The following is a 25,697-nucleotide window of genomic DNA, read 5'->3' as shown; positions in this document are numbered from 1 at the left end:
ATAGGACAGGGTGCATAGTATTAAGAGTACATGTACATTTAATGTTTTACATATCTTGGTAGCAAAAAATACCTCCAAAGTTGTATTTCACTGTGGCAAGGATGACTCTCCCATCGGAGACGACTGAGTTACATTATGGCACCATGCAATGCCTAACAGCAGCTTGTGAGTAGATAGAAAAGGGTTCATGGACTCATTATAATAACATAAAATCCAACGTAATGGTCAAGTTGGATTTAAAATTAATATTTTGAAAATGACCTTTTTAGACAGTTGACATTTTTGTGTCTGAGCCAATATGGCTTTCTGCCCGTGTTCACCATCACCCAGGCACTGAAGTCCTCCTTGATTAGGTGTGAAGAGGGTCCTAGAGCCAAGACTATGGGAGAAGTGTTGACCTTTCCTTGGACAGGATAGTCATCTGGGCTATGCCCAGGACTTAATTACCTTCAATGGATGCCTACCCTGTCCCAGGAAAATATAGCTCCTACCTCGGCCTGCCCCTCTACTGCCTGCAAAGAAGCCAGACACCACTCCCAGTGGGAAAGGAAATGTCCCAGAACCAGTTTTGAGTGACCACAGCTGACACGTTTGCTCATTCAATGGGCATGCCTCCAGGGTATACACAGAAGCTCTGCACAAGGCACGAAAGGTTCTGTCTAGGTGGGACTAGGGAGAGAGAGACTGTGTGGGGTAGTAGTTTACAGTAAAATACATCGAAAGTGCTGCAAAAGAAGAGTGGATCAGCCCTAGGAACTGTTATTGCATTGATTAGAAAGAGCCCCACCCACAGGCTGGCACTGGGCATAAATGTGGCAATCCAGAAACGTGCTGGACCTGGGGAAGCTAGAAGGACTGCCGCTTCTGTTGTGACCTGTGAGAGAACCCCAAGGCTAGACCTGCTCCTATTTGTACCCGGTATCATGTAGAAGACTCCAAGGGTCAGCTGGGTGACCTCCTCTTAAGCTACAGGCACACAAAAGCTGCAAGAAGCCCATATTCATGAAGAGACCAGCTGACTGGTTTCAACTGGACTTGTCCTGGACCCTGCTGGTGGCTTCTATTGGAGTGAATCCTGATCAACAAGTGCTGTTCTTGAGGTCCTTGAACCCTTGGCTAGTGTTCTCCACATGCCCAAACTGAAAAAGCTGGAACTTAAAAACGTTTTACCAACTTTTCTTCTGAAGAACTGGTGGGAGACTGGGACCAATGTCGAATTGCAGGTCAAATCCAACTTCCTGGTCTGCCCCACTGTAGATCTGACTTCCAGAAAAATTCATAAGTCTGAGTCAGGGAGATGCCAAGCCGAAGCCAATCAAAATCAAGACCTTCCTGGGCACGGATGCCAACCTTGCCAACTTGGAACTTTCCTGCCTGCTTGTATAACTGCAATAGGACACCGCTCCTCAGCAACCCAAAGTAGTCATACACTGACTCGGATGCAGCTAGCTCTGCCGATGACTCGTCGATTACCACTTTTTTCATGAAAAGTCCAAAGATAACTCTTTGACTAAGACTTACCTGGGCTTCATATCTGACCTGCGCTCCATTGTATGTCGGTATGAAACCCTACCCTACTCTCAATCTTTTGCCTCTAAAATTAAATTCAAACATCCCCTAATTGGATTTTTGTCATTTTGGTGTCATTTTGTTTGTTACAATATTCGCTATGTTTATAAATTTCAGCAGAATTTTTATTGTGTTGTGTTTTTGACTTTATCTGTTAAGCCTCTCTGCTTTGTCCTATAGCTACCAGGAGTTGTGCTCAGGTTTACCTTACTGAAACCTAGAGCCTAATGCGCAAAGATGGGGTGGCTCATCCAGATGCCTTCTTAATGTATCATTTATAAAGCAGTGTGACAGGGTGATAACAACATCATCTGTAAATACAAAGCAAACCTACTTTGTTGATGTGTGCTTTGTTCTAGGCCCATGTGAAATTTCGATCATGCTAGCAAAATCTCACTTAGCTTTGGTAATCTCATGTAATGGGAAAGCAGACACATTTTAGACAATGCTGGTTTTGTATTTAAATAATTTCATATATTTATTGCTATAATTTGGCATGAATATACAAAAGCAAATTCTGGAAAGCTTGCACCCCCCACTTTGTTCCCAAGGCTTGGTGGAAAACGGAGCACAAACCCCCCAGTAAAATTCAACAGAACAACCGATGCCACAATATAAAACTGAAAAATTAAGTACTTGGTGTTTAATTAGCAGAGCAATCAATCACATGTTTAGATTAAAGCTTGCATGCGTCTATCTGTAACGCAACTTGTGCTCATGTAAAGCTCTCTGATACCTTCGGGTCGAGTTCGCGCTATATAAAACTAAAAAACAAAAGAGAGCAGGTCAAAGCAAAATAAGACAAAGTGAGTGACCTACAAAGATAAACCAGTTTTTGAAAATGAATGAAATTTGTTCTTAATCCTAATGACAGCATGACTGGTGAGCATCTGATGGAGAAGTTAGTTGGTGTGACACAACAGAAAAAGAAAATACAGGCTACATCTCCACTCGGACTTAACTGTGAGAACAATGGAGCGGTGCACTCCCAAGTCGATAATGCGCCAATAAAGAAGCTTGATCAGTGTCTTCATTACATCAATCTTTATTTTAAACAATTTAAACGGTTTGTAACATACATTAGCTAATGCGTTTCGTTCAAGGATTGAACTTTGTCAGGGCAAATTGGTGTGCAGTATGCCGATACGCCGCTACTGATACTACAGGATTACTTATACTGGCCCTTATCAAGGAGGCCAATTTATCATTTTGTAGCGAACCTACTGAGTGCCATTGGCTCTATTTCGAGAACAGGGTCCAGGCCAGGTTGGGCGCTTCAAACCCACATTTCTTATGCAATAGTCGCTTACAAATCCTTTCACCAATTTGCCTTGACGAAGTTCAATCCTTGAACGAAACGCGTTGGCTGATGTGGGTTACAAACCATTTGGATTGTTTAAAATAAAGATTGATGCAACAAAGACACTGATCAAGCTTCTTTATTGACGCATTATCGACTTAGGAGTGCACCGCTCCATTGTTCTCACAGTTCTGTCTTCCTGCCTGGCAGGGTGCATCCCACAACGGCATGTGCAGGAGCTGAATGTGAACTTACACTTAAAGTACTAGTTGGGGATCACACTGAGGTAAGTGCAATTGGAGTCTGCAGTTGGTTCTTTGTTTACAATATCCACTATGACTTCTCAGGCATGAAATCACCATAGCTGCTTCAAGTCTTCATTTTGCTTAGCATGACAAGTTAGTGCCTAGATAAAACACGCATTGGCATAATCAAAAGGTGCTATCAATGTACTTTATTTTTAAATCTATGTTATACAACAACGGGGATGGTATGCAGCATGTCTTCAAGCAAAAAAACACAAGCATTGGCAAAGCCAATAGGTCTCGCCTGCGAAAGAGCAATTAGCTTTGGCGATGTGTTTTAGCCGTGTTGTACACTAGTGTGGTTGCTGTTGAGCATAGCTAAAAGTAAGTGTTGTGGAGTGTCCTGGGGGGGCATGGGGGAGTAGAGTGGAGTAGGGGGAGTAGAGTGTCAGAGTTGAGTAGGGAGGAGTAGAGTTCAGTGGCTCAGTGGCAGAGAGTGTCATAGAGTGGAGAGGTGTGGACTATTTTAGATTGGGTTGGAGTAGAATGAGATAGAGTGGGGTGGATTGGATTGAAGAAAAGTGGGGTGGATTGGATTGGAGTGGAGTGGGGTGGATTTGAATGGTGCAGAGTGTGGTGGACTTGAATGGTGCAGAGTGGGATGGACTGGCATAGGGGTGCACTGGCATGGATAGGACTGAATTGGAGTGGACTGGGGTGGAATGGGTGGATTGGAGCAGGGTGGACTGAATTGAACTGGAGTGGGGTGGACAGGGATGGGGTGGATTGGAGTGGGTTTGGGTGGATTGGAGTTGAGTGGGGTAGATTGTAGTGAATTGGAGCGGGGTGGACTGGCATGGGGAGGATTGGTGTGGGGTCAAGTAGATTGCAGTCGGGTTGATTAGACTGGTGTGGGGTGAATTGAATTAGGTGGGGTGGTCTAGAGTGGGGTGGAATGGGGTTTGTTTGGAATGGGGTGGACTGGATTGGAGTGGGGTAGACTGTGGTGGATTGAAATGGAGTGGGTAAATTGGGCCAGAGTGGAGTAAACTGGATGGGAGTGGAGTAAATTGGACTGGAGTGGGGAATTTTGACAGGAGTGGGGTGGATTGGATGTATGGGATTGGGTGGATTGGAGTGGGGTGGATTGGATTGGAATGGGGTAGATTTGATTGGGTAGGTTGGATGGAGTTTGTTGCATTGGGTTGGAGCAGGGTAGATTGGGTGGGGAGGATTTGATTGACTGGGATAAGTTGGATTGAATTGGATTGATTCGGTTGGATTGGATTGATTGGGATGGGGTTCATTGGATTGATGTGGGTGGATTGGGTTATTGGGTGAATTGGATTTGGGTGTGATGAATTGGGTGGGGTGGATTGGACTGGAGTGGGGTGGATTTGATAGGTCTGGGGTGGATTGGAATACTGTGAGGTGGGGTGGACTGGATTGGAATGACTGGTTTGGATTGGGGTACACTGTGGTGAGGTGGAGTGGGCTGGACTGGAGTCAGGTGGATTTGATTGGTCTGGTTGGGGTGGATTGGAATGCTGTGGGCGGGGTGGATTGGATTGGGATGGGGTGGATTGGATTAGGGTAGACTGGACTGGAGTGAGCTGGAGGGGGTTGGACTGGAGTGGGGTGGATTTGATTGGTCTGGGGTGGATTGGAATGCTGTGGGGTGGGGTGGATTGGACTGGGGTGGGGTTGATTGGATTGATGTGGGGTAGATTGGATTGAAGGGGGCAGCTTGGGTTGGGATGGGTTACTGTGGTGAGGATTGGAGTGTGGTGGTTTGGGTTAGGGGACTGGGGTGAGTGGTGAGTGGTGAGGATTGGGGTTGACTGCATTGGAGTGGAGTGGGTTGATTGGGGTGTTTTGGAGTGGGGTGTATTGGATTGTTGGGAGGTGTATTGGATTGTTGTGGGGCAGGCTGGGTTGGAGTGGGGCAGATTGGATCAAGGTGGATTGGTGTGGGGTGGATTGTGGTCTACTGGACGATTATGTGTTAAAGTATAATTTTATAAATTACACATACGAAAGAAACAATGTTGCTTTGCAATATTTAAAACAAGATAATCATAATCTTTTGAGACCAGCGCCCAAAACAGGAGTCTGCAAATTGCAAACTATAGAAAATAAAGCTTTGCAATTTTGTTTGCCCTGTTGGGTATGTTTTTGCCAGTCACATGCCTTTTGTTTACAGAGCACTACAAGTTAAAAAGAACAAAATAGTAAGTACCTCAATCACGTCGAGAACAAAATAGTAAGTACCTCAATCACGTCGGGAGCAGGAATGGGCACTCATTTAGTTCTATCAATTAGTGCTTGTCCCTGCTCCACAGACAGGAACAGAAATGATCTTTGTCCTGCAGCGACCAATTATGATGCTGTAAAAAAAAGAGTTCATGCAAGCCAACAAATAGTAAGCAATTGACAGGCTCCAATCCCTTTTTTAAAACAACTGTGTCTCACAAGCAGACGTATGCACTAGCGCATGCTATCACAGGATTGACCCTAAAACAGCACTATGATGCGGCCAACGCTGGCTGTGTCACAGTGCTTTTTTTCTTTCAACCATATGTAACATGGTTAAAAAACACATTGATAAGGGTAAATCGCTCTTGCATATGCAAAACCTATTTGGCTATGCGTTGGGTGGGGAGCGGGTTGGTGAGGCAACAAGAGAATGGGCCGGAGGAGGCCGGGGAAAGGAACAAGAAAGATGGGGCAAACAACAAAGGGCTAAGCAATGTGGGAGGGGCACTGGGCAAGGAAAAACAACGGGCCTTCAAAACTTGGGATGGTGAGACAGAAGCAACAACGATGGGCAAACAACAATACGAGAAAGGGGATGAGGGGAAGCAGTGACACCAGGGCCGGACTGGCCATAGCGGGCACCAGGTGATTACCCAGTAGGCCGCTAGGGTAGAGGCCGTTTTTTTTTTCCGGGGGTTGGCAATACCGCCTCCGGTAACAAAATTGGACGATACAGGCCCTCACAAACTGCTCTGCCTCACTGCCCCTCTCCCCAGGGGGGCGGGGGGTGCTTGAGCAGTTTACCAGGGCCGGTTTCTGTTCCCAGTCAAGCCCTGAGTGACACCGGAGGGTGGGGAAGAGACCAAGCAGAAGCAACTACAATGTTGACAGGAAGAAGAAAAAACAAGTAGCAATCTGTCTTGGTCCATGCACGGAAAAGAGAAACAAACTAAGAAAATGTAAAACTGGCACAGGTGGAAGAGTGACAATGAGGTCAATGAATGGCACGTAAGCTCCAATCTTGTACTATTAAACAAAATGTCTTGCAGGCAACAGTGCCCATGCTGACTCAGGCAAGATCTAAAAATGAACCTTGACAAAGCAAATCATAGCAAAAGGTTTTTCCTCATCTTACCTTAAAAACGCAACAGGACTCACAGGGGTAGGGTCAGTGGCAGCAGTTATTAGCAGTGTGCGTTTCACTCATGCTCTGCCACAGTACAGTTTTTAATCACACATTGCGTACAACAGCGGCAGTAGGAGTGCTCATTTCCCACACAAAGAGCAAAAGGAACTTACAATTTAACAGTAGAGTTCAGAAGGAATTGCCTGGGACCAAATCAATACTAGTGAAGATTCAGAACATTAGACAGTCTTTTAGTCTGCTTAAAATATAATGACAGAGGGAGCAGAGGAGAACATACTGGTACCCATAAAGGGGACAGTAGTCAGGGATACCTCCTGCCAGGAAGGAAAATAGCAACATGGTGGCTACTATTACTCCGACAGTAATGTGGCACCTACTGGCCAAATGGAACAGAGCATCTTGCACAACTTGAGGAGACACCTACCTACATTTGATCACTATCGGCCAAACTAACACAGAACATTTTAATTTACTAAGCCATAAAATGTTTTTGGCAGAGAGGTCTTCCCATTTACATTAATGTTCAAGGTAGGCTACCTCTCACTAGGTACTAAACGATGTTAGAAACCACTAGAGGGGAACCCCACAAAACACAATCTTCACCTCTGGAGTGAGCAGAGGTGTTATTGATCAGAAAGTTATTTGCTTATGGCACCCAGAGATTACTGGTATCAGCAATAGGCTGAGACATTAATAAATGTGTTACTGGCAAACCTGAGAATTTGGGCACCAAACCCAGAACTATTAAATGCATCTGTTATGGTCCTCGCTAAAGTCATCCAAATCTGTAGCATTATAACTGCTAAATTTACAGGCTGGAAAACTTTGAATAATGCACTGCTTAAAAGTATAGAGGTTAAAGTAAAGAGGTAAATATCAGACAAACACCTTCAACTGGAAGCAAGCAATACAACACAGGATGTGTACAGAAAGAGAAGCAGCATTAAATGATTGATGTATGCTTCATTTACTTCATTTAGGGGTCGCAGCCAGGACCCCTGGCTATCCCTTTCAGTCCCCCACACTACCTTTGCCATCCCGGGCCTCAGAAGGTAAACAGTGCTGTGATTTGCAGCTGCAGAAAATTAACAGTGCACCTGAGACATGAGGCATTAATCTATAAGCTCAGTAAAATAAATGACTAAATCAGTGCAATGTATACACTCCTGAATAAATTTAAGATAAATAAAAAATACACACTTTTAAACAAGATATAGCCGATTTGTATTATGAACACATGTGAAATGATGTGTTGAAATAAAAACCTCACCTATGTACTTTAATGAGTGATAATGCCTTACAAATGATCTTAATCAAAATGTACTCGTCCCAAGGAATATTTTCTGTCAGTAACACAGTTCGCAGTCAGTATATGGCTTACATGAAGAAAAAAAAACAGGTGGACAAAAGAATACTGTTTAAAAAAAAAAAATCTTTTTGTGTGCCTACAATTAAATCGGTCCAGTTTGCGGTTTACATTAAGGAATCCGTTAAATCACGACAGTTTGTGGTATAAATATTTTGGCTTCCAAGTGGTTGTTTTGTGGCACTAAATATGCTCCTCTTCCAACAAACACATAATTTTTCATGCAATAACACAGAGAAATGTGTTACGTATCGTTCATGTCAGCACTCTATTCAAAACACAGGTTGTATGTAAAATGGAAATGTATTTGTTTAAGTAACTTGTATTATTAAATCATTTTGTGCTTAAGAGCCTCTTTAACTTAAGTGATGCCAGTTACTGTAATATCATCAGGATTAAAGTCAAGTAACATGACTTCCTCGGAGGATTCAGTGGCAAAGGTCATGTGATGTCGTTTCCTCCGATGTAAACAGCCTTTGACCCACAGACGTGATGTCACTTCTGGTAACTGTTGGAAAACTGTTTCTATTAAGCATAAAGAATACCAACACAGCAGAGGCATACATATGAAAAAGCGGGAATCGGCAGAATGACAATAATGTAGTGATATACAAAGATACGTCATCGAGGCATAAGAATAAGTAGAGAATGAAGTCGAAATTTCTTATAACATTCTGTAAGAATCGTCACTTCTGCTAACTGTAGCATTTGAGTGAATTGACACCCATTGTTCACACTGCCAAAAAACTCCAAATAAAAAGGAAGGATTTAAAACATGGGTAGGAAAACGTTTGATTTTTAACATGAAAATTGTAAAACAAGTTTACTGCCGTCCTAAAAAAAAATGAAAGTGCAAGTGCAAAAAGAATCAGACCAGATGCACAAATAATTAAGAGGGCCTGTAAAGTCATGTTTATTTCATGGTGGCATTATGCAAGAAACCATGAATAAGAAGAACATCTGCCCCGCAATTCATCCACCAATAATGAACTTTTCAGAAGCAATGTGACAAATGTAAATTAAACCATTTGAATGTATTTAGCCATGATATCACAAAATAAAACCATTACTATTTACGCAAGATATAGTAAAAGTGAAATTGTCCTGCATTTAGATCAATATTGATCAGAATACAAAAAAACAGCAGATAGAATTCAGCAGACAGCTGGTCTAATGGTAATACCACGAGGCGCACTGGAGAGGACAAACTGAAGACATATGATAGTGATGTATACATATTTAAAGGGCTATAATCAACAGGGATGGAGAGCCCTACTTCAAGTGTTAAATCATAATACACAATGCAAGACAGACCAAATTATTAGAAAACATCTAGTTATAAAATATGTATGTTTGCTACTGATGTACTGCTCCCAAAATAGCCCATCAAACCATTAACACGTGATGCCTCTCATCACAATACCTCAAACAGAACTTGAATGTAAGTTTGCTCTCAGATGTACAGAGGTTATATAGTGCATTTCTGCTCACACAGGCATTTTGTAGTAAATTAGGTTACAGTGCAGTAAGTTTTCTTTTACACCCTCATATATGACTTTAGAAATTGGTACCAAAACATCTGAAACACAACAAAAAATTTAATAATCAGTGAATTTTCATTATTTTTATATACAATGCCTATTTTGCACTTTTACTAATAAAGAGTTTTCCATTCTGGGCCGAATTTACAAAGGCATGTGAGACAACATGAAATATCTTATATGTAGTATTAGTTGACACACTCATAAATGCCTTGTCAATTGGCAACTACGTTTTTATTTAGACATGAGTTTCTAGTATTTTGGTGCTCTTTCGTCACATGTGTAAGGAATCCCATTTTGGCCAACCATTTTAAGCCATTGCCCCATCACACCTGTGTGAAAAGACGATGGGTGTTGTTGATATTGGACACTGGCCTCTCATTGGCCCATGATTTACTATCTAAATCTAACCAAGAATATTTCCAAACCTGATCTATCCTCAAACAGTAACCAGTAGAGTGGCGCTTGAATTATCCTACCATTGGTTCCAGCATGATGGGCGGTGTTAAAGAGCTCTTACACCAATTATGTATATTCCTTAGGTCTCAGACTACTAGGTTGTCTCAATCATTTGCAGGATCTCTAGAATGAAATAGGCTGAAGTAACTCAGGATCAAAGACAGAGTAACTTAAGTAATTTGCTGCATAGCATTCCTATCTGCTGCAAGAAGAGGGTATTTCAGATACTCTGCAGCACCCATCTGTCTATTTTAAACCGGAGAAGCCCTCAGTATCAAATTTCGACTCTACAATGCAGCTTCCTGAGGGGAGATTAATTCAGATGAAAAGGGCCATTCTTACGTGAATCCACAATCTGCCACATAATGCACACAGGACACTGCTGTAAATACAACCAAGGACTGAGCTATTCGACAGAGAAGTCAATTATTCTACTGATTTTTGCTATCAAGCCTTCCATAAACAGAACGGGGGCAAACAGTTTAAAATATGTATTGTAAAGGGGTTGTTCAAATAATTCAGGGCAATGCATGGGGGAGTTGGTAAATGGGGTAGGGATTCAATACTTCAAGTACATGTCCTAGAACACACAGCAGTCAAGCTGAAATTAAGCATTTAAAGGGACTAAAATCAACAGGGAAAAATCACAATACAAGAGGCATAATATGTGATGTCAGGGACTAGGAGTCAAGTGAAGATTTTCCAATGGTTAAAGGTAGGCTTGTTTGATCCTAATACCATCTTTGATTTATTCACACTTCGGAATTACAAAACAATGGTGCTTCACGCTTGCTTTCCTAACTGTTGATATATTTTGAAATATGTGTAAAGTTCATTTAAGAGTGTTTACATTTTATTTATTGTGTGTTAGAAAAAAGTGACACCCTGCAGCCTTTCCTTTCAAGCTACCTCTGCCACATAGTTAACTTTACGAAGTCATGTCACTTAGCAGAGAAAGTAAACACCAATCTCCATGTTAAATGGACTTCCTATTTAGGACACCACACTACCTTTAACATCCTTCCACCTATATAGTTCAAAACTGGCACCCAAAAACCTGATGCAAATCAAAGCGTTTCATAACTTCATCACCCTACAATAAAATACAATGAATGTGTCTTTTCTTTTTAGCTTCAGCTTTGATCACACTTTCACACCATTTATGCTAAAGCTATTGAAGAGGCTTCTGACTGAGGGGTAATGATGTGCTGGAGGTAGTGCTTTACTTGAACAGAGACTAAAGAGTTGGGAGGGCATATGCCTGGGACCCATCTAGGTGAAGGAGGCAGAATACTGCTTCTTTGCAACCTGTGGTGCATTATGTTGGTGGTCGGCTGCCTCCAAAATACCTTCAAACTATGGAGGGCAAGGCAATGGCATAAGAGAGCCATGGGCTCTCGTGCAAGAAAGCAATATATGTCCCTTATCGCCTGTTAAGGTGCTCTAATACAGCCATAACTGGATTGCAGAGAGCTGCTCAGACCCCTGGGCACCAATGACATTTCATCTTCTGCACTGTTGAGAGCTATCCCTGGGGCGTGGGATGGGGCTAGATTAGCACCTAAATGATGCTAGATGAAAAAGTCTGTTACTGCCTTCAGCGTTTCCTGCAAACCGTGCGCAGTGTAACCAATGTCTATAAATGGTTAAAAGAATAAACACCCATTTGCCAGTAGACCCTGAAATTTTGACCTCTGTTTTTGAAGCACATCAAATGTTTCTAGATAAAATCCCAATTTACAGGCATCTTTATTGCTCATTCATCTTCTTAACTCCGGCATAATTATTCTGGGGGTGTTCCAGCACCCCTACTTTCAGCACCTATGGGTTTTAGCTGACTTTTTGCAAAATACTTCATGCAGACCATCCAATAACCTACAGTGGCCATATAGCCCTACTATTGCATACTGACTTTCTTGTCACTCTTATTTGCTAGCTTCTTAGCCAACGGTTTTTCTCCACTACTTGTGTTTGTCCCTTCCACAGAGCAGTGTGTTTGTTCCAGCCTTTTGATTGAGTGATTGTATCTTTCCACTACTTCCATATAGGGAAATACTTTTTTCTTTTTCTTTAAGCACACCGTGCAAGTTCATCTGTCTTTCCGCCTTCTCTCGTGCTGCTTCTCCCCCTCAAATAGCCGCCTCTGCGTGCTGTCTTGCTCCCTTCTCCCCACTTGCTCTGTTTCATTGTGTGCTGCTCTTACTGTTCAATACCTGCGCCCACCCCACAAACCATGTGTTGTTCTCACATCCCGCAACCCCAGCCACTTCTTCCCCCAATCGGTATTTACATTTGTTTTTCATTTATTGGCCCAGGCAAAAGCTCTTCTGTCACTCCCTCAGCACAGTTTCCTTTGCTTCCCCCCCCAAAAGTGCTCCTCCTTTAACCTTCAATCCCTCCTGTTCCTTTAAATAAAACATTATTTAAAAAATATTGTGGATGGCTCGGCAGCAGCCATTTTCTGCCTGGCCACACTTTTTTTTCTTAAATTGCTTTCATCTGAGTATAATTTAATTTCTTTTATGTACTACTCCAATTGACGTCCACAATCTTGGATAAGTAAATAAAAAAATAAAATGCCACCCATGTCATTCTGTAGGCGCGTGCATACGTCGTCACAAATCTTTATGCCTACTGAACGATACAACCTCCGGCATTATCATAAGACATACATGCTCATGGACTCTTTCACTTCATTCAACTTTTTTTGGTCGATGCTGCGCTGCATTAGCAAAGCAATAGGTCAGAAAATAAAGACCTAATGGCACTGCCAATGCTCGTCTGTTGACATTACCTACAATCCGAGGGCAAGCATCTAACTTTACAGGGTTGAGCGAGTAACATACGTTCATGTACTCCGCAGTAGCACAGAGGACCATGGGTGGTCAATCCATCATGCGACCTGCTGAGTAGACAGTTCTATTAGCAGATTTCCTTCTAAGGTCTGCCTACAGTGCCAACAAATGTGCACGCTGCATGCACCTCTTTCTAGTTCTGGGACAGAGGAACCCCTTACACAGAGACTCAGAGCCACAGAACCCAGGGATAAGCCACAAACAGAGCTGAAGACACGGGATCTACCAGTGGAAGAGGTGTGGCGCCGCGGTCAGGCCAACTGACTCCGGAATCTGGGGATCACGGTTCGATCCCTGGTGCCGGCGGCAGATTAGCCCAGTACCATGTGACTCTGGGCAATAACTTGCTTAAACTTCCCAACGGCCCCCAGTGCCTAGAGACCCTTACGGGTGATTGTTCGCGCTTTACAAATGTGGATTATTATTATTATATTACCAGCCATTTTCTGAACTATCTTATGACTAAAGTGTGTACAAACCGAAACACAAAGCTGACATGATGGTTCACTGATTAACCCATGTCACTAACATATGAGGGAACGTGCTGGTCACCTCTTCGAATCCCGGCAGTGCTGACACAGACATTCATCCTTTCGATATCGGTAAAAGCAGTAGAGTTGTTCCAGTTGAATGTGAAGAGCACCAACAATAGACAGATATCTAAACCATGAGAATTTAAAGTGAGTTTGTTTTATTATCAACATGGTCATGCAATGACAGCTTGGGTATCACATTTAGGAGCATCTTCCACTAGTACTACTGCGGCTCAAGCTGTTGCAACTTACACCTAGGCGAAAGCATTCAGCTTTGCAAGCCCCACAGCTTCTTCCTCATGCTCCAGAGAAAGAAAAAAAAGACAAAACACCTCATTTCGCGGAAAATAATGTCTGATCTGTAAATGTAGCTGGCATTTTTAAACTTCTGAACACCTGAACAGAGGTTTCTAACAGACCACTGTGTCCTGTGGACAAAATATCTTGGTACAAGTCTTTCAAAAGTCTGAATTCAGTTTCTACTGTTCTCTAAAATCTATTTTGCAATCAGGTAGTTTAAGAGCACCCAGACATACTGTCCCATCTTTCGAAACACGCTGCCCCTGGCTCTGCTCTGAAATAAAAGCCTCTTACTGACGTTCAGAAAATTACTAAAATGCATCTCCTTAAAACGTGAATTTCATCTGTAATGACCCTCTTCTGCTAAAAAAGCTTGTTAAAACAATTTCATTCTGCGAGTGCTTAGGTAAGAGGACCGACTTTCACATGCATATGCATTATGCAAATGAATTAAGATTAAGAAATGAAACTTGCTATAATCTTTCCAGAGGTTAGGTGCCTCTAGAAGTCCTTCTAGTGTGTTGTACTACTTGACATAAAACAAGGATTTGTTGTCCGCTTCATAGCCACAGAAGTGTTCGCCATTTCACATCCACCTGTTTTGCCAAAGGGAAACCACTATGATTCTGGTCCATCGAGTGTGAGCAGTACAAGCATCACTAATATTAATAATGTTGTGTATTTAGGTTGCGTAGCAACAGCATCCTGTAGTGCTGGATAATAAGCAATGGTTGTCCTGGAAGTGTATCAACTGCAGTACCTTTTGTGGAGCCACACACTCACTTGCCCTCCACAGAACATGTAAACCTACTGGTGTGTGTGGCACTTAGTTGGGCTGTTCACGGACACGCGTTAAAACAGATGATATGGTGGTGTGCGGTGCATCATGTGTAAATCATGGCAGCACACTGCTCTGACCCCTGGCACTTGGGACACTGCCGCTTCAGTCATGGGTTGCCACATCTCATGTTTCTAATATTTAGACACCCTATTTGAGGGATGCCTGATGCTGCCATGTCCAGGGTGGCCACATGAGGCAGAATCTCTGAATCACCTCGTCATTCACACCAAGCATTCTACTAACACCCACCAATGAATGCACATGACCATTCTCCTGGTCTGCCTGGCAACAGCTAGTATATTAGGCAGTGCTGGCACTCAGACTAGCCTGAATATAAAAAGAGATGAAAAGCAAGCTTGAACAGTAGGAAACGATGGCTCATTTCGATTGAAAGATTAATAGGAGATAGGAAGCCATGTGCGATGTTAGAGGAGAACTTGTCTGCTCGTGCTGTTCTCTGGGTATGCTTCTATTTCCGTTCAAAGTTCAGGTTTCGTAGCTTATTGGAACAATTTTAGCATTAAGCAACTTGTGTTTATGTTAGCAATAAAAACATTATGCACATTCGCAATTTCCCACTTGACTGGTGGAAAACCCCCCTACATGTCAATCGTTCACCTGCTCTGTGTACTTGTAGGCGTTCAAAATATGCAATTATATTTAAGCCTAAAAATTAAGATAACAGATCTAACAAAATTGAAGACATGCCAAAAAGTGTATTTGTTTATGGAAAGTTAGCCCCTATTCAATTGAAAGATCATCAATGATTACATTCCATTTAAAATAAAAAAAATATTTTTCTTTCAATGAAAAATGAAAGGCACTGGACAACACAGTGTACTAAGGGCCGGACATACTATCCCCATTCGCAAACCAGGGTTGCAGAAGTAATGTTCAATGCAACCTATGCACTGATGTTTTATATCATTGCCCATTTGCAGGAGGCGGGGGGTATTTCAAAGAGCAGGATAATGATTATAAATAAATGTGGTCAAATTTTGCAACCCCATTGCGAGTGGCTTGCAAGGGAAAGCAGATCACATACCTGCGTTTGCTTTGTCAAACAAGAAACATGTTTAAAATCAGTCTGTGCCCCTTAAAGAAACAGTTGCTATCTTTAAAAAAAAAAAACCATTTGCAATGCAATAGAGATTGCATTTGCGAGAGTTTAAGCTAGCACATTGTAAATGAAAATGCCTTTTATTTATCAGTTTTGATAATTACACATAAAAGGCATTGTCATTTACAATGCCAATAGTTCAAACTCTTGTAAATGCCAGACGTATTTAATTTCAAAGAAGCAGCCGCCATTGTCCTAGGCTGCTTGGAAAGAGAAAGCGCGCATGACTTGCTGAATGTTGCAGGAAAGCATGTCAGGCCTGCAGTAGGAGACACTAATTAAAGAAAATAGTGCTTACAGACATACCATGTAACATCGGAAGTAAAAGGGACGGTCCTCATGGGAGGCTACAAATGAAGACAAGGCAGTACTAAGGAGGGACTAACAAGCCTATTAACGAATCAGAAGTCAAGGAAAATGACACAAGCCAATGAAAAATATTAGCGGAGAGTGGGCGGAGTTTCCAGGCTATAATCTAATAAAAAAAACTGTTCCCTTGGCTCAAGTGAGATATTGAGTGCAATAGTGAAACAAACTTTAAAAAAACAAATTTTCCACAAAAACTAAAAATTACTATGAAATTGTTACATTTATTCACAAAATATAAAAAGAAAGGAAAATTAACACCTTTCCATCGTACAAATCATTAAAAACATTTCATATTGCACACTTCCTAAAAACACATTTCTCTCCACAAGTATTCCAATTTAAACACAGAAAGACTCAACAATAATGACTTTCCAATTTCTAATTATGACCAGCATAAAAAGAAGAGACAAAATGACAGTATGACATAACCCTTTGTCAATTACTAATACACAATCCAGACAGATTGTAATAAACCTCCTGATCAATGTTTTGATTTCATCAACATTCAACCAGGTAAAGTTAGTCATTGAATTGTGTTAACCCCAGTGTCGACGCGTTTCAATGGTATCTTGCTTATACTCCCATCTTTATCAAGACCAAAAAATATTTTAGTCTCCTGTTCTTATGTTCCAAATACTTATTTTCTTTAATCCTTCTTTCCTAGTTCGAGTATCTCGCTAGCTTGGCAAGGTAATCTGGTGTATGATAACTTATTCTTGATTTCCCCCTCGTTGGTCAATCTGTTGAAACTTTCCAAATTATTTTTTAAATATATTCCCGGGGTCTTTTTATTAAAAACACTCCCCTTCTACAGTTACGTTTTATCATTAACGCTGATTCTTTGACGTTCGAGTTGGGAACCGACTGGATGTGAAGCGGCAGGAGCGTTTTATTAATATTAAGGGCCACGAAGGAGAGCGACGGTACATTAAACATAGCCGTGTTCCAAGAGCCCAGAAAACAGGCAGCGATAACGCTTCACAAAAACATTAAAGTGAAAGAATCAGCGTTAAAGATAAAACGTAACTGTAGAAGGGGAGCGTTTTTAATAAAAAGACCCCGGGAATATATTTCAAAGTTCATTTGGAAAGTTTCAACAGATTGACCAACGAGGGGGAAATCAAGAATAAGTTATCATACACCAGATTACCTTGCCAAGCTAGCGAGATACTCGAACTAGGAAAGAAGGATTAAAGAAAATAAGTATTTGGAACATAAGAACAGGAGACAGAAATATTTTTTGGTCTTGATAAAGATGGGAGTATAAGCAAGATACCATCGAAACGCATCGACGCTGGGGTTAACACAATTCAACGACTAACTTTACCTGGTTGAATGTTGATGAAATCAAAACATTGATCAAGAGGTTTATCACAAACTGTCTGGAATGTGTATTAATAATTGACAAAGGGTTATGTCATACTGTCATTGTGTCTCTTCTTTTTATGCTGGTCATAATTAGAAATTGGAAAGTCATTATTGTTGATTTTTTCTGTGTTTAAATTGGAATACTTGTGGAGAGAAAGAATTTGTTTTTATGAAGAGTACAATATGAAATGTTTTTAATGATTTGTACGATGGAAAGGTGTTAATTTTCCTTTCTTTTTAAATTTTGTGAATAAATGTAACAATTTCATAGGAATTTTTAGTTTTTGTGGAAAATTTGGTTTTTTAAAGTTTGTTTGACTATTGCACTCAATATCTCACTTGAGCCAAGGGAACTGTTTTTTTTTGCTAAGTTTCCGTACCTCACTTCCTTGGATACTCTTAAGGGGTCCCTCTCTTATCTCTAGAGTATAATCTAAAAAAGCATGCCTCACAGAGCAACGCATGCGCTGCCCAGGCTCGACCTAAAAAAGTCTTCCGTTTGGGAATCTGCTTCCATGCACATCAGTCATGCTTCCCGAAGGGAAGCTGTCCTGCAGGTTAAGCCTAACCTTTGCGAATCAGTTATCACCCAACTGTGAGAGATGTAACCTTTTAATGGTTTGCAAGGTTTGACAGTCAGAAAATTTCCACCTCACAAAAGGAGTTTTGAACATTGTGAATGGTGCTCTGCATATGCAAAACTCTTGGGTACACGAGGCCCCTAAAAACAATTCAAACGAAAAATAAATTGAACAGTGCCAGGAATTACCAAAAGGATGCTGGCACCGGTATTGTAAATCCTTATACTAACATTTGAGCAATTAACAGCATCATTTCTTCAGTTCTGCGTCCATTTTTTCTGAGCAAGAAAAATTCAGGTGTTCGGGTACAGATCAGCACTTAAAACGTTCACTTTAAACACTTTAAATATTTCAGTTTAACAAAGTGAAACATCGATCACTTACTACTTGTACGTTTCTGAACGGATATATTCAAAAACATGAGAAACTCCCAGCTGGAACTGGTCAGCGATGGGTGTGACCCACGGATTATTCTCCGCTTTGAAAACCTGCTTTTGTCCTGTTAGGTCCAAATTACCTGAAATGGAATAAACATTGTACATTTGGATTAACACTAAATACATGATTTGTAAAATTATTATGAAAAAAGTCAAGGCATAATGCAAAGTTAAGAGTGTCCTTGTCTCATGAATAGAGCGAAAACTAAAAGATGTCTACACTGAGCTGCAAAAGGGCATGGCAGGCCACAGGTGCACCTGAACAGACTTGCTGTCTAGTGCATAGCCTCAGCTGCTAGAGTGATGAAGCCTCACCTCTGATTGGCCCAGCTTCCCCTGTGAGCACAGCAGCATTGCACTGTGTTTTCATTTAGAAAGATGGCGGCTGGAAAGGGAAGCATCTTTCACAGACTGACAAGGTGTTAATAAAGAATATTTACTCCCGACCACTTGGTATCCAGCGCTCTCCCTGTGCAATTAATAAACTGACACTTTTTTTTTCAAAACGGAGGTTCAACTTGATTATCTAGCTCCCAAAATGTGTTTTGTGTACAGGATGTTATCCTCCTCTCTAATCAACTTTCACAGGGGAAGGCCTTGGAGAAGGTATGGATGCTCTCTGTATTCTGGCACGAATCTCACCATAGCATCACAGGCCATCAGCTTAACAGACAAGAGCAAAAACTCTGAGATGCAACTCGTAAGTACAGATCAGGGTCTTCCAACCCAAACACACGGCTTACAAAACCATCTAGGCAAATGCAAGAGGAGAGAGGAAACAAAAACAAATGCACAGAAACAACTACTCCTCCACGGCAACACTGGAAATCGACTGGAGACAGGTGGAAGTTTTGTCTAGGAGCAGTATTAACTCATCAGAAAGTAGCGCAGAGGGTTAATATGCCTGCTGCAAGGAATGTGTGCCTGCACATCACAGAACAGTAATTCTCATTGATTTGTGTAACAGCAAAGAGCAATTGTGCCCACTTTGCGTGCCCCCGGGACACTTTGGTATTATGCATGCGCATCCCCTTCTATAATACCAGTAGCCCTGGTGCACTTAAAGCGCCAGCGCTACCTGCAGAGGGTGTTCTCTCATTTCAATAGGGGCGTGCCCTATGCAAATGATGGAATTCCTTTGATTCTGCGCCCACGCCATATTACAGACGCGGACGCAGAGTCAAAGCATCCCTCAGGAGGGGGGCGTGGCTTAGCGCCCGATGCGGATGGAGGTCCCGGGGTAGAGCTCCGTCTACACCGGAGTTTTGTGGCGGTCCTACTCTTCCCAGAAGGAAATGGTGCACATTGAACGACGTCGGAACGCCCCGTCTCCCCACTAACCTGTCTACCGCTTCCAGGCTCCCTCAGCCTCGCACAGCAGCTCCCGTTTTCCTTCGGTCGCGGCTTTCCTTCAGCCGCGGCCGCCATTTTGTCATTTCAGACGGCGCTCGTCTGAGGAGCGAGTCTGCGACGGTGACAGCCTCCTGACATCAGCGCTTCACCGAAAATGCCGCATTTCAACGGGAAATAAGGACAAATCATCAGAACCCTCACAGATGATTCTACTCTTTTTTCTTGGAACCGTTTTTTCGTCTATTTTTTCTCGGAGTCTTGCCTTCTCACTAGCATTGGCTTGGCAGCCATTTTAGGCTCCCTGCTCCCTCAGCTGTGAGTCGCCTATATAGCAACTTGACTTTCCTCAGTTTTACAGCCACAATTCATTGACTCCTTCGAATATTTGTTGCAGTTGGCGCTTGCTCCTCCTACTATTGACTGTTGTGTATCCCTAACGATTGCAGTGCTCACCAGCCCGCACTTTATTGCTGAAACTTTATCTTAAGTGCTCTCATGGCGGAGGGCCCTGGTAAAAACCCTAAACGGAATTTCATCAAGAATTCAAAGCTTTTCACTGCATTGGCTAATTTGGACGCTTCTGGAGAGTCCTCCACTGGTGAACCATCTCTTACCATGGATGCACCCCCGCAACCAGGGTCGAAAAATGCCATCAAGAGACTGAAACAGCATCCGCCCTCTCCCCCAAAGCCTACCTCAGCTATTTCTATAGAATTACTCCTCGAGGAAATAAGAGCACTGCGCCCATTCATGGAGGAGACAAATTCCAAATTGCAAACCTTGACTGACAATTGGTCCCTAATGGATACTAGGGTCTCCAAGGTGGAAAAATCAGTCTCATCCTTCCAGGAAGCTACTACCAAAGTTGTCCACATGGAAACGCAAGTCTCGTCACTCCAGAAGCAGGTGGAGGACCTTGAAAACAGAAATAGGCGCAATAACCTACGCCTTTACGGCCTGAAGGAAGGTTGCGAGGGGAACGACGCCATTGCCTTCTTTACATCCTTCCTGCCCAAACTTCTTCACCTTCCTGAAGGCACTTCTCTTAACATTCAACGAGCACATAGGCTAGGTCGAGCGCCTTCCACCATCTCTCCTACGACAAAGCCTAGAGGTGTTATTATGTATTTTCTTGAATACACAGATTTGCTGAAGGTTCTATTAGCGGCTAAAGCTATACCTCACATCAAATGGTCGGACTCCACTTTATTCTTCGCCCAAGATTATGCCAAGGCTACTGCTTCACGCCGCAAAGCATTTCTCGACATGAGACCAGAACTGCGTTCCATTGGAGCCAGATATGGACTTTTCCATCCCTGCTTATTCAAAGTCACACATAACAACAAGACTATGACTTTTGAGGATCCTCTCCGACTTCGAAGTTTTCTGAATTCCTGTGGTACAGCTGACATGGAGTTTTCTGGCCCTTCCTCTTCATTTCCACCTTGACTCTCGTTGTTGATATTTTTGGATTACCTTACAACTTATGGTTCCTAGTTCTTAATATATTATGATGTTCTTTTTTTTCCACAGGTTCCTAAGCTATCGCATACCTTTCATGTTCGTTGCCTGTGTTGGTTCGTTCTCGTTACTTAAATGTTTAATCTTGTCTTTTCCTTGATCCCTTTTCCTTATACACCTGGAAATACGTTGTTCACCTGGTTCTAATATTATTGTTTTCCTTTTGCAGAACACCTCCCTATATTCCGTCACGTCTCTCCGGTTGGACGTCTTGTGGCCCCGTCTACCTACCTACCGTTGGTTGGTCTTCCCCCCCTCCTCTCATCTCCGTTTTTCTCCTTGTGTTCAGTCCTCTGAACGTATCCACTTCCCAAGATCCCTTGTAAGTATCGACCTATTTTTTCTCCCTCTTCCATTGTTGACATGCTTCCTATTGTTTTATGTGTTCTTGTCTTGATTTTTACATGGCGACAGTTTCATCCTTTAACATCGCTCTATTACAAACCACTCTTCTTCTTATTTTTGATCCTAATATTCCACTCTCTTATTGTTATTCTACATCCCCTCCCTTTTTCTAGTTTTATTTTACAGCCCTATGCTACACCCTCTTTACTCTTGTGTAACATTCTATGGTTCTTTCCAAATTATCTTCTTTTTCCGACATTTATGGCCTACTTCTCTTCTTGCCTTATATTCTTTTCTGCTCAGCTGACTTTTATCCTCTCATCACGATTTTCTTTTCATTTCCCAGCGCCCCTCTTCTCCATTGTCCTCTTTCACTCTCTTCTATCTGTCCTTCTTTTTTTCAGGCTTTCTTTTTCTTTTTTCTCACACTCCTCCTCTCTCGATGTATCTGAGGCTTTTTTCCATTTCGTATTTGCACTCCCTCTCTCTAATTATTCTTAATGTCAGTACGCATTGTTTCTTGGAACGTTAAAGGTTTAAACTCACCTATCAAGAGACAAAAGATCCTTTCCCATTTAGCTAAACTGAATGTAGATATAGCCTTTCTTCAAGAAACCCATTTATCTGATACTGACGCTGCTAAGCTTCAAAGAGGTTGGGTGGGAAAGGTTTTTTCAGCTCCCGGGGATGGCAAAAGAAATGGTGTTGTTTTGCTAGTCCAAAAGTCCTTTTCTCACTCTGTATTGCATTCTGAATCTGATCCCGATGGCAGATGGTTACATGTCAAACTTTCCTCTAAGGGTGTCCCTTTATCCTTGCTTAATGTTTATGCCCCCACAGGTGGAAACCCTACTTTTTGGAATGCGTTTGCCTCTCGCATTACTCAATCCATTGAAGACAACTTTATTCTAGCAGGTGATTGCAACCTGCCGTTGGATCCCTTCTTAGACAGAAACTCCAAAGTTTTTTTTGTCCCTAATAAATCCCATAAGCTATTTACACATGTCATTTCTCAGCACAAACTAGTAGACGCCTGGCGACTCTGCAACCCAACCAGCAAAGAATTTACATTCTACTCCCCTGTTCACCAATCCCAGTCACGTATTGATTATATTTTTCTCTCTCACCATCTATCCCAATCCCTCACCCAAGCTGACATAGGCCCCATTGTGTTTTCGGATCATGCCCCGGTTCTGATTAACATTGAAATCTTACCCAAATCCACTGGTCCCAAACGGTGGCGTTTCAATAATACCCTCCTTCTTGATCCCAAATTTACGTCCTCCTTTATTGAGTTCACCACCGAATTTTTTGTTATAAATGACACCCCTACCTTAGCTACCCACACTATATGGGACGCTTATAAAGCTGCAGCTAGAGACTTTATCCTCAGACATGTTGCTACAAAGCGTAGCCTTGCCCGCAAACGTACCAGGGATCTTTTATCTCAGATCAAAGCTCTGGAACATGCCTTTTACACCTCTCACACCCAGGAAAGTTTGACAGCTCTTGTTAATGCGAAAATGAATTATAACAAACAGTCCACTGATGATGCATCATTGTACTTACTGAAATCCAGCTCGAAATTTTATGGTGGGAAGAATAAGGCGGGGAAAGTTCTCGCTAACTATTTGAAGGTTAAACAAAATAAGCTGAATATTGAATCTGTTTTTGATGCTAATTTAGTTCTGCAACACAAAGATGCGGATATTTTAGAGGAATTTTCCCGTTTTTACTCCACACTTTACTCTTCTGGCACGCAACCTTCTGAGCACTCTCTTTCCACTTTCTTCACAAGCATTCAACCTCCCTCTAACTTTCCCGTTGACCTCACCTCCCTTGAAACTCCCCTCACCGTTCGTGAATTGCACACAGCGCTTCAATCTCTTAAGAAAGACAAAGCCCCAGGTCCTGATGGTTTCACTGTCGAATTTTATCAGCATTTTGCTACCCTTCTGCTACCCAAATTATTTCACCTTTTGGAGTCTTTTAAAACTAACGGAGCCTCTTCAGGCACTTTTTCTGACGCTTATATTTGTATTATACCAAAAGAGGGAAAAGACACTCAACACTGTAAAAATTACAGACCGATATCATTGGTTAACATTGACTACAAGATATATGCCAAATCTTTAGCCATCAGATTAGACTCCTTTCTCCCAGAACTCCTAGGCCCTGAGCAATCTGGATTTGTTAAAGGACGCTTCATATCAGACAACACTAGACTCCTTTTTAACGTATTATCTAAATCATCACGCTTCAGTAATTCCCTAGCCGCAATTGCTCTTGACGCCGAGAAGGCGTTTGATAGAGTAGAGTGGTCATTCCTATTCTCCGCATTAAAATGGTTTGGGTTTGGCCCTAATTTTATTTCCCTCATCTCCTTTCTTTACGCAAACCCTAGAGCAGCGGTCTGTGCTAATGGTTTAATCTCCTCCTTTTTCAACCTTGGCAGAGGAGTACGACAGGGATGTCCCCTATCCCCCTTTCTTTTCAACCTTGCTCTTGAACCTTTCCTATCTAGATTACGTCAAAATCCAAACATTCACGGCTTCCCTCTATCCCACTCGCAAATCAAGTTAGCTGCCTATGCTGATGACATTTTACTTTTCATTTCAAACCCATCGGTTTCCATCCCAGCTTTTCTTGCTGAAGTTAATGTATATTCTCACCTTTCCGGTTATAAATTGAACAACGACAAATGCGAAATTCTACCCCTCACCGAATTCACCTTTAAACCTGATTTTGTGGCTTCTAATTTCAAATGGAGCCCATCCCATATAAAATACCTCGGTTTACATATTGCCCCTTCTGTCTCGGATACTATCTCCTTATGTCTTACTAAATGCATTCAGAAGTTATCCGAACTCACCTCCAGGTGGCATCCCTTATACCTTTCCTGGTGGGGCCGACTTGACACTATTAAGATGATGCTCTCCCCAATTGTCCTTTACACCATCTCGAATATTCCCGTTTCCATTCCTGCCAAATTTTTTGCCAAAATCAACACCACCTTATCCTCCTTTTTATGGTCTGGGAAAAAACCGCGCATGTCCTTATCCAGATTGCGCCTCCCCAAAGTGGAAGGCGGGGTTAATTTCCCAAATTTTCCTGCTTATCATAAAGCCTTCCTTCTAAAACAGGCCGCTATCTGGCTTAAAGATCCTATCGAACCCCTTCCCCTTTGGGCTAACCTTGAGCACCTTTCTCTCTCTCCCTTCTCCTTTGCCGAGTATCTCTCCTTTTCTCGCAAACCCCAATTTGTATCCACTCCAATCCACAAATACACCGCGAAACTACTTTTAGCCATCACCCCACCTCCTCCCTCTTCTATCGCTGACCTTCTCACTTCTACGATTTGGTATAATAGCAGTATTCTTATCAAATTCAAGCCCTTCTACTGGAAATCCTGGAGGCAACGTGGTTTAATATGGGTTTCCCAACTTTTTACTGGTTCTGTCTTCACTCCGTTCCCTATTCTAAGCCGAACTTTCTCTCTCCCATCCTCTTTTGCCCACAAATATATATTACTCAAGACTGCGGTCACGTCCGCATACGATTCCCTTTCTCATTCTCCTCCAATTACGAATTCTACTTCACTGGCTTCCTCTTTACACTCTCAATTGCGCTCCAACCCCTCAGCGTCTTCCATTTATCATTCCTTCCACAACCCTCCATTACCCCGGCCCAAAACTACGGTGGAGGCGCAATGGGAATCTGAACTCGAAGTCTCTTGGCCTACCACTTTATGGGATAAAATTTGGATTAAGCTTCGCAAGTCCTCCAGAGCTGCTTCTCTTACACAAACACTTTTCTTTCTTTACAATCGACTCCTTTACACGCCTTCTCTTCTTCACAAAAGGTTCCCTACAACTCCAGACCTTTGTTGGTCTTGCTCCGCCCCCAATGCCACGCTTTTTCACATGCTCTTCCTCTGCCCTCACACGAAAGCATTCTGGATCAAAGTATGGGATCAAATCAATTCTATCTTTCACACCTCTATCCTTTTCTCTATCACTGACATATTCCTCGGTTCACTGTCCTCTTCCTGGACTAAAGTTGAAATGAATGTTCATATTATTGATTTGCTATTAGCTGTTGCATTTCAACAGATTACTGTTAACTGGAAGAATTCTGAGGGTATTACGTTTAAAGCTTGGTGGTTCAATGTATGTTTTAATCATAGATTAG

At 42.2% G+C, this 25,697-nt stretch overlaps 1 protein-coding gene across 1 annotated transcript in view; it reads right to left on the bottom strand.

The window, feature by feature from the left end:
• Positions 1–25,697, bottom strand: part of RSU1 (Ras suppressor protein 1) — a 646,217-nt gene that overhangs the window by 275,425 nt on the left and 345,095 nt on the right. The window contains exon 8 of the mRNA XM_078663579.1: positions 18,235–18,367. Within this exon, the coding sequence (XP_078519705.1) occupies positions 18,235–18,367 (133 nt within the window). The remainder of the gene's footprint in view (positions 1–18,234; positions 18,368–25,697) is intronic.

Source organism: Lissotriton helveticus, chromosome 10, assembly GCF_964261635.1.
Source record: "Lissotriton helveticus chromosome 10, aLisHel1.1, whole genome shotgun sequence".
Taxonomy (NCBI): Eukaryota; Metazoa; Chordata; class Amphibia; order Caudata; family Salamandridae; genus Lissotriton; species Lissotriton helveticus.
The sequence above is the reverse complement of the archived record's forward strand: the minus strand, read 5'-3'. Positions and strand labels throughout refer to the sequence as shown.